This window comes from Chrysochloris asiatica, unplaced genomic scaffold, assembly GCF_000296735.1.
Source record: "Chrysochloris asiatica unplaced genomic scaffold, ChrAsi1.0 scaffold00065, whole genome shotgun sequence".
Taxonomy (NCBI): domain Eukaryota; kingdom Metazoa; phylum Chordata; class Mammalia; order Afrosoricida; family Chrysochloridae; genus Chrysochloris; species Chrysochloris asiatica.
Genome location: NW_006408583.1, coordinates 9,911,347 through 9,921,158, shown reverse-complemented (window position 1 = coordinate 9,921,158; position 9,812 = coordinate 9,911,347). Strand labels below are relative to the sequence as shown.

Below are 9,812 nucleotides of genomic sequence, written 5' to 3'. Positions count from 1 at the left end.
TGGTTGCAAGCATACATTGACAGAGAACTTGCAGAGGTTCAAGCCGGATTCAGAAGAGGCTGTTGAACAAGGGATATCATTGCTGATGTCCGATGGGTCTTGGCTGAAAGCAGAGACTATCAAAAAGATATTTACCTGTGCTTTATTGACTACACAAAGGCTTCTGATTGTGTGGGTCATGTCAAGTTATGGATAACATTGTGAAGTATGAATATTCCAAAACACTTAATTGTGTTCATGAGGAATCTATATAGATGTACATAAACCAAGAGGCAGTTGTTCGAACAGAACATGGGAACACTGAATGGTTTAAAATTAAGAAAGATATGCGACAGGGTTGTATTCTTTCACCATACATACTCAACCTGTATGCTGAGCAAATAACCCGAAAAGCTGGGTTATATGAAGGAAAACGCATCGGGATTGGAGGAAGACTCATGATATGCAGATGATACAATCTTGCTTGCTGAAAGTGAAGAGGACTTAAAATATTTACTGATGAAGATCAAAGAGCAAAGCCTTTGGTATGGATTGTATCTCAATGTAAAGAAAACAAAAATCCTCACCACTGAACCAAATAAACATTTTTATCAATGGAGAAAAGATTGAAGTTGTCAAGGACTTCATTCTTTTTGGATCAACTATCAATACTCAGGGAAGCAGCAGTCAAGAAATCAAATGATGTATTGCATTAGGCAAATCTGCTGCACAAGGCCTTTTTAAGTGTTGAAGAGCAAATATGTCAGCTTGAGGACTAAGGTGCACCTGACCCAAACCATGGTATTTTCAATAACCTCATATGGCTGTGAAAGCTGGGCAGTGAATAAAGAAGATCATAGAAGAATTGATGCCTTTGAATTATGGTGTTGGAGGAGAATGGTAGTGCCATGGGCTGCCAAAAGAACCAATAGATCAGTTTTGGAAGAAGTGCAGCCAGAGTGGTCCTTGGAGGCCAAGATGGCCAAACTTTGTCTCTCATACTTCGGACATATTGTTAAGAGGGACCAGTCACTGGGCTAACCTTACTTTTTGTTGCCATGCTTGAGTTCATTGATGCTGCCACTTAGCCAATCCATCTCACTGAAAGGGTCTTCCTCTTTTTCTCTGACCTTACCAACCAAACATGATATCCTTCTCCAGTGACTGGTCCCTCCTGACAATATGTCTGAAGTATGAGAGACGAAGTTTGGCCATCCTGGCCTGTAAGGAACACTCTGGCTGCACTTTTTCCAATACAGATCTGTTGGTTCTTTTGGCAGCCCATGGTTCTTTCAATGTTCTCCTCCAACACCATAATTCAAACACATCCATTCTTCAATCTTTTTTATATCATATCATTGTCCAACTTTTCAATGCATATGAGGTTATTGAAAATGCCATGGCTTGGGTCAGGTGCACTTTAGTCCTCAACCTAACATCAATCTAACATCTAATATTTAAACTTTCTTAAATGTCTTCATAATTATTTGAGTTATTTTTCATTGATGCCTTTTTACAATTTTGGTGGTGGTGATTATGTTCCGTGAAGTCATTTCCGACTCTTAGTCAACCTGTATGGGATTTCTGAGGCTGTAAATCTTTATGAAAACAGAAAAAGTCATTTTTCTCCTTCAGAGTGCCTGATAGATTTGAACTCCTGATCTTACTGTTAGCAACCCAACTCATAACCCACCATGTTACCAGAGCTCCTTCTTGTTAACTTTAATTTAAAAAAATCTTACAGTATTATAATCTAATGATAACTTGACAAAATTATTTACTAAAGGGAACTCAACATGGTAAAAGGAGATGGGTATAAAACTCTTGTGGTTCAATAGTGAATAATTGCTATAAGGACAGATTGTGAGTGTTGCAAATGTAAAGGTAGACATTTTGTAACAAAAGGAGGGGAGTGGTTGATCTTGCAGTCTTGGAGCAGAGGACCCTGGGACCATCAAGGGAGAAAAGTAAAATGTGAGACCCTATCCAGAGAAGCAGAGATGGAGGCAGAGACGATGACATGGAGAGATGGATGGGCTTGGGACTCTGTATTCAGGGAGGGAGAGGAGCTGTGTATTGATGGCCAGAGGACAGATTTGTGGAGTGTACCCTTTGGTTGTTTGAATGGTTATATATTACTGAGTGCTTTGGTGTACATCCCTGCCCCCAACCAAAAAACAAACAGAGCAGAGGGAATGGAAGCAAATGCTGTTGAATGATGATGCATGGAGAGGATTGTAGTCATTGTAGTGAAACGAAATACAACAGGTGGAATGTAAAGTTCATGTTCTCCCATGTAAACTGCCACATAATTCACAATAAAAACTAAAAACACTAAAAATAAAGGACTCAGCATGACCTATGGTATATATAAATAACCTGAAGGGTTTTTTTTTCCTTCAAATTTTTGTTTAATCTTGAATAATTCATTTAAGTTTTACTTGGTTAGCGATGGTTTAGTACATCATTTTATTAATGAAAAGCTAGACTAGAGCAGGTAGATTTTGAAAGTTGTTTGTTTTGGCAGTCTAATGAAAATAAATATTAACTTCATAAATTTGTCATGCAACTTAATAATAGCCATACTGTGATTAAAAGGGAAAGAAAATACATAGGACAGGGTCTGTTACAGTTACTGGAAGAAATGTTTCCTTTGGTTTTCAAAGCAGGGTAATAAAGTAAATATTTAGTATAGTTATACATGGAGCATAGTTATACATGGAGCTCTGGTAGCATAGTGGTTACGAATCGGGCTGCGAACCTTAAGGCCAGCAGTTCGAAACTACCAGCCGCTCTGCGGGAGAAAGATAAGGCGTTCTGCTCCCGTAAAGATTTACAGCCTCGGAAACCCTGTACAGGGTTGCTATGGGTCGGAACCGACTCGACGGCACTTAACAACAACAACAAAGCATAGTTATACAGGTAGCATAGTGGTTACGAGTCGGCCTGTGAACCGCAACGTCAGCAGTTTGAAACTACCAGCTGCTCTGTGGGAGAAAGATGAGGTTTTCTGCTCCCGTAAAGATTTACAGCCTTGGAAACCCTGTTCAGGGTCGCTGTGATTTGGGACCAACTCCATGGCACATAACCACTACCACCATACAACATTCCAAAGAAAATATTTTATACTGAAATGAAATAAAGGCGAGGAAACAAATCAGGTTACGTAAATAAGAGGAAAAAGTACTAATGTGAGAGGGCTTTAAAATGCTCATGAAAACATTTCTCTTTCGATTTCATTTTTCTACAAACTTTTTGAAGCCATATTATTATAAATCAGAGATGACCACTTTTATATAAAAATATGTTAATGTTACGACAGTTTTTTTCACAATTTCTCTCCTCACAAAATAAAAAGTGCTTAAAATTGGAAGCATTTGTATATATTGTTGTTGTTAGGTGCCATTGAGTTGGTTCCGACCCATAGCGACCCTGTACAGAGTTTCCTAGGGTTTAAATCTTTACGGGAGTAGAAAGCCTCATCTTTCTCCCGCAGAGCGGCTGGTAGTTTCAAACCACTGACCTTAAGGTTCACAGCCTGATTCATAACCACTACGCTACCAGAGCTCCTTAAACATACATGAGGAGGCTGCAAAAGTTGTAGGTAAATTGAATGAAAAGATACTGGGATTTTCCATGACCTCTTTGAAGCTCCCTCATATTTTTTTCTAATAGTGCATAGGACTATCATTTAAGAACAAAAACAGTTCTTCACAACTTTAAATGAAGCTATTTTCCATATTACTGAATCAGTACTTAATATATTAAGAATCAAAAGATTTGGCTTTTTTTTCTTTGCCTGTAAATTGAAAGAATAAATGGTTTTTACTGTGATGCAGTATTTTTTGTTGTTAGTCAATGAGTAGTTAATTTGAAAATATTATATATGCATGGATAGTAATGGTCTGAATTTCGTGATAATACAATTTTGCAGGATGCTAGTTGTCATGAGTCAAAATCAATTCAGTGGAAACTAAAAGCAACTATCATGGTCATGAACAAACTTAATTATCCTGTGGTCTCTGTTGTGAACATTTGGAATTAACACTACTTTGACTCAGAAACAAACTTCAAGAGAGACTCATATGAGCAGTGTTGACTTTTACGATATGTTTGAGTCAAGTCTTTAACAGTATTTTTAAATACTTGGATGTGGTGCTGTAGGATAAACACCAGACTGCGAACCACAAGGTTGGTGGTTCAACTCACCAGCTGCTCCTTGGGAACCCTATACAGGGTTGCTGTGAGTCAGAACCGACTCCACGGAACTTAACAACAACAAAAAAGCTAAGTAGACCTGTAATGCTAATGATGTACTTCCCCTGGCCTGTCATAGTGAACAACTCTTGATAACCAGAATTATTTCATTGGGAAATATGTGTATTATAATAAATATGAAAGGATTATAGTTGATATGTATCATGCAAACACACTTTCATTTTATTCTCTTGCAAATTTGAATCACAAACTTGTATATGGAAATACACAGAGTCTTGGTTACTACACTGAAAAGTATCATTCTGTTAGAATGATGGAAGTTTAGCTATGGCTGGTTTATAGTTTATTGTAACTTTTTTTTTTTCTAATTACTTGTGATTTAGGTGATAATAATATATATGCGCTGGACTGCAAGGACAGTTTGAACCTCAAGGTCGGCAGTTCAAGCTCACCCGCCACTCTTAGGAAACCCTCCATAGGGTCTCTGTGGGTCAGAATTTACTATAGAACTTAAAAACAAATCTATATGCATATTTGCATATATGAAATTTTATAAGATGAAAACACACATATACCTATTTACAGAAACTTTGTCTTTATAGGTGTCTCAACGGCCATCTTTATCCAGCTTAGAAACCTTAATGGTGTCGCAGAAGTCTGAGATTGAATATTTGCAAGAGAAATTGAAAATAGCAAATGAAAAACTATCAGAAAACAGATCTAACAGCATCATGGCAAGTACTGAAGGAAAACATAAGGTAGGGGCAGGTGTTCATATTATGACTTTGTCAGAGTGAGGCTCGCAAGTTAGGAGATGGGGAGAGTTAAAAAACAAACTGGAACCTTTTTACAAAGCATTCTGTGCCAAATGCTTGGCAAAATGACTGTTAGGAGGAGGAAGCTTTTACTTGTAAAGGCTGAATAATACCTTCCTGAGTAACTAATTGGGAGTCCTGGTGTGGCGCTGTAGGTTGATGCGTCAGACTGCAAAGTTGCTTGAACTGCAAGGTTGGTGGTTCAAGCTCACTACCTGCTCCTTGGAAACCCTATACAGGGTCACTATGGGTCAGGATCCACTTTACGGCACTTAAAAACAACAATAGCAAATTAATTATCATTCTAATTATACATATTATGCATTATATTAATTATTGTATTAGTAACCATATACCTATTTTGCCAAGAAACTAATATTTTGTATAAAAATGTTCCAGCAATTTTCCCTCATCTAGCTGATGTTGGCCATTAAATCAATTTTCTAATTTTAATTAACACAAAATACTTTCTAATGTTTTCTATTTTGTTTAGATCATGATAGTTACAATAATATAGAATATAAAATAGTGGATTTTAACATTCATATTCATACATGAGTTCATAAATATTTAAAGGCTAGCAGTTGAGAAAACTAAGCAAATGTTGAAAAACTTTAATATATATTTACATTGTCGTAGCTTTCCCTTTTATAATAAATTCATTATATATTCATATATTGTACAAATGATTCTGTAGAATGTTGTCTAATGATAAAAATTTCAAATCATATTGTAAATGCATTATTTCTAGATAAATTATAATAACATTTCCCTAACAGTAAGAAGTCTTAGACATCATTTTCTCTCATTTGTTTTATCAGCAGTAGAGGAATAAGGCTTTTTTAAAGTAGAAAACAGTGTTTTAAAGATGATTGTTTTAAGTTCTTGCTACTTTTTTCTTAGAGATAGAATAAGTTACTTTAATAAAGGGAGCAGTTCAAATTAGACCTAGGTTTCTGTGGTACTCTTATTTACCTCTCAAATATTATTAGTAATTTTTAGAGGGAGACCTTTTTTTCTCCCCTTTTAAAAGAGCACAAGTGGAGTATTTGCTTCTAGTTGTTTTGGAATTGTCTCACAAGAATTTAGCGTATTTACATGAAAAACATTCTAAAAATTGAGATACAATATTATGGACTCTTGTTTTCTTGTTTGCTGTATTGCTGAAATTTGAAAATGTAGTACGTTGGTGTTTCATTGCTTTTAATAAAAGTCAAGCAAATGAGACTATTTTGAACTGAATTTGGATTTCCTTTTTGTAAGGACATGCAGTAAATCTGAGCAATATGTTGCCTAGCTTAATAGTTGTTCTCACATATTCCTTCTCCAGATTGCTATATGAAGCTGTACATAATATAAACACACAGTCTTGTCTCTAGTTAGCCACATTATAGTTAATGACCATATGGTCATTATGGTATAAGATCTACTGTCTGTTGTATTTATATTCCTCAAGCATATTGTTCCTTCAACTTCACAGTGTGTTAAACTATTTCAAAGGGAAAAAAATCCTTTCCCTCTTGTTTCTGGTTGTCCTATCAAGTGTAACCTTGGACCCTTATAGAGCAATTAGACCAGCCTCTATCCCCTCCTTTGTAATGAGGTTTCTTGCATTTCTGAGTCTATAACCCTTTAGTCTCCCCTAATGGGACATCATTATTCTGAAAGAAACAATGTAAATGTAAATGAATATTCTCATTAACGAGTCACAGAGAAGCCTTTAGCGGTAGCACTGTGGTAATTCTGCTTGTTATTTCTCTGGTATTCCATGCAGGATTTTTTTTTTTTTTTTATAATTCATTATTAGTATTCAAAATTACTTGTTCTTTAATTTTGCATGTCTTTCATAATCCAGTGTTCGTACTAGTTCCACCATGCCCTTGTTTTATTCTCCAGAAACCACCTGTGAAACGCTCAAGGTCTTTGTCCCCTAAGTGCTCTTTCACAGACTCAGAGTTGCTGAGGAAGCTGAGGAAAGCTGAAAGAAAGATTGAAAACTTGGAGAAGATGCTGCAACTAAAGGTGACAATTAAAATATTTCTTTAGTAGTAACCTTCCAAAGATTGTTGTTGTTAAGTGCTGTCGAGTCGATTCCGACCCATAGTGACCCTGTACAGGGTTTTCAAGGAGCAGCTGGTGAGCTTGAACCACCGCCCTTGCAGTTCAAACGGCTTTGCAGTCTGGTGCATTAGCCCACAGTGCCACACCGGGACTCCAAAGATTAAGCCCCACCAAAGTAAATACATTTCCACAAATTACTATTTATAATTTATTGCTGGTGAGTTGAATTGCCTGTATAAAAGTATCTAAACAGTTGAACTTGTTTTTAACATTTCTGAGGAACATAAAGTGATAAACAATGTTTGCTACATGAAAACGAAATGCTTATACACTACTTGGAAATAGTTTGGCTTAAAATTGGGAATAACATTTTTCATAGATTCTCTGAGCCAAAAGAAAAAAAGAATTAAAGTATGTGAGAAGAGAATTTCTTGTGGTTCTTTCTGTGTAATAAAGACATGACAATAAAAGGTTAAAACTCTTGACCTAATTTAACTAGTTCAGGTCATTTGTAACTAGCCTTTATAGAAAAGTTCAATAACACAAATGTTAAAAAATATAAATAATATTTTTCCACTGCACCTGAACTTGTATCAGAATATGTGGTATATGAACCTGCGCTCTACCTGTGTTTTATAATTGTGTTTTCTTAGCTTGTCTCTGAAAGTTTGTATTTCCTAAGTAAGACTGTATGGATTCTCTTTCACGGAGATAATTGTTAATGCATACGAAGCCAATTTTATGTCACTATCGTGAAACCCTGTACAGGGTCGCTATGGGTCGGAAACGACTCGACGGCACTTAACAACAACAACAACAACATCGTGACATAAATACATTTCCTACCTAGATGAAAGGAAGTCCTAGTGTGGTGCTGTGGGTTAACGTGCCAGATGCAAAACCATTTGAATTACAAGGTCTGCGGTTCAAGCTCACTAGCTGTTCCTTGGAAACCCTACACAGGATCACTATGGGTCAGACCCCACTCGATGGCAGTTAACGACAACCTCATGACTCATTGGGCTGAGCATTGGACTGCTAGCCACAAGGTTGGTGATTCAAACCCACCAGCCACTATGTGGGAGAAAGTCAAGGCTATCTGCTCCCATAAAGCTTTATAGTCTCAGAAACCTGTGGAGCCGGGTCTACTCTGCCCTAAAAGATCACGTGAGTCAGAACGGACTCAGTGGCAGTGGGTTTATATGTCTATTTAGACTTTTTCCTTTTTCCTGATTTTAATGTGGTTGAATTACTCATTTGAAACTACTTGAAGCCCTGCATTCTTTGAGGTTATGTCATATAACTGAATTTTAAGTAGTTATGGTATACTACAAACCCAACACTTCCACACCATTAGTATCTAGTATATTTAAAGTTTATATTTGGTCACACGTTATACGACGAATACATTTTACTCTTAAGTATAAAAATTTTTGATTTAGGTTATATGTATTTCAGGAGAAAACGTGATTTTGTTGTTGTTAGGTGCCTCAAATCGGTTCCATCTCATAGCAACAGTATGCACAATAGAAGGAACCACTGCCTGGTCCATGCCATCCTTACAGTCATTGTTAAGCTGGAAGCTATTGTTCCTCCCACTGTTGGGAGTCGTCCTCTGTTTCTCTGACTTTACCAACCATGATGTCCTTCTCCAGGAACTTGTCCCTTCTGATACTATGTCTGAAGTATGAGAGACGAACACTCGCCATCCTGAAATCTAAGGAGTGTTCTGACTGTACATCGTCCAACACAGATTTGTTTATTCTTCTGGCAGTCCATGCTACTTTGAATATTCTTCCCCATTACCATACCTCAAATGCATCAATTCTCCTTTGATCTTTATTCATTGGCCAACTTTCATAATAGTATAGTAACATATGAAGTTATTAAAAATATCATGACTTGGGTCAGGTGCACCTTCGTCCTCAAACTGACATCTTCACTCTTGAGCACTTTAAAGAGATCTTGTGCAGCAGATTTGCCTAATGCAGTACTGCATTTGATTTCTTGACTGCTGTTTCTATGAGTATTGATAATGGATCCAACGCAAAATGAAGTCTTTGAAACCGTAAATCTTTTCTCCATTTATCTTGATATTATTTATTGGTCCATTTGTGAGTATTTTTGTTTTCTTTACACTGAGGTACAACCTATACTGATGGCTGTGGTCTTTGATCTTATCAGTATTTTAAGTCCTCTTTGTTTTCAATAAGTAATGTAGTATCATATTTGCATATTGCAGGTTGTTAATGAATCTTCCTCCTGATACCATGACCTTCCTAATATAATCCAGCTTCTTGGGTTATTAGCTTAACCTACAGATTGAATAACTATGGTGAAAGAATACAACCTGAAGTACACCTTTCCTGATTTTCAACCATTCAGTGTCTCCTTGTTCTGTTTGAATTACTGCCTCTTGATCTATGTTCAGGTTCTGCCTAGGCATAATTAAGTGTTATACTCATTCTCTGCAATTTTGTATTTAGCTTGTTATGATCCACATGGTGGAAAACATTTCTGTAGTCAGTAAAGCACAGGTAAACATTCTGGTATTTTCTGCTTTTAGCTAAGATCCAACAACTGAAATCAGCGATTATATCCCTTGTTCCATGTCCTCATCTGAAGTCTTTAATCTTTGGCAGTTCCCTGTCAATGTTTCAGTCATTTTGTATTACCTTAAGGAAAATTTAAAGAGACAGTATAGACATAAAACCAAATGGCCACCACTCGTCTGTCTGT

The 9,812-nt window shown here is 36.6% G+C and overlaps 1 protein-coding gene across 1 annotated transcript in view; it reads left to right on the top strand.

The window, feature by feature from the left end:
* CNTLN (centlein, centrosomal protein) overlaps window positions 1-9,812 on the top strand; it is a 407,185-nt gene that overhangs the window by 138,669 nt on the left and 258,704 nt on the right. The window contains exons 9-10 of the mRNA XM_006864477.1: window positions 4,800-4,955; window positions 6,909-7,034. Coding sequence (XP_006864539.1) covers window positions 4,800-4,955; window positions 6,909-7,034 — 282 coding nt within the window. The remainder of the gene's footprint in view (window positions 1-4,799; window positions 4,956-6,908; window positions 7,035-9,812) is intronic.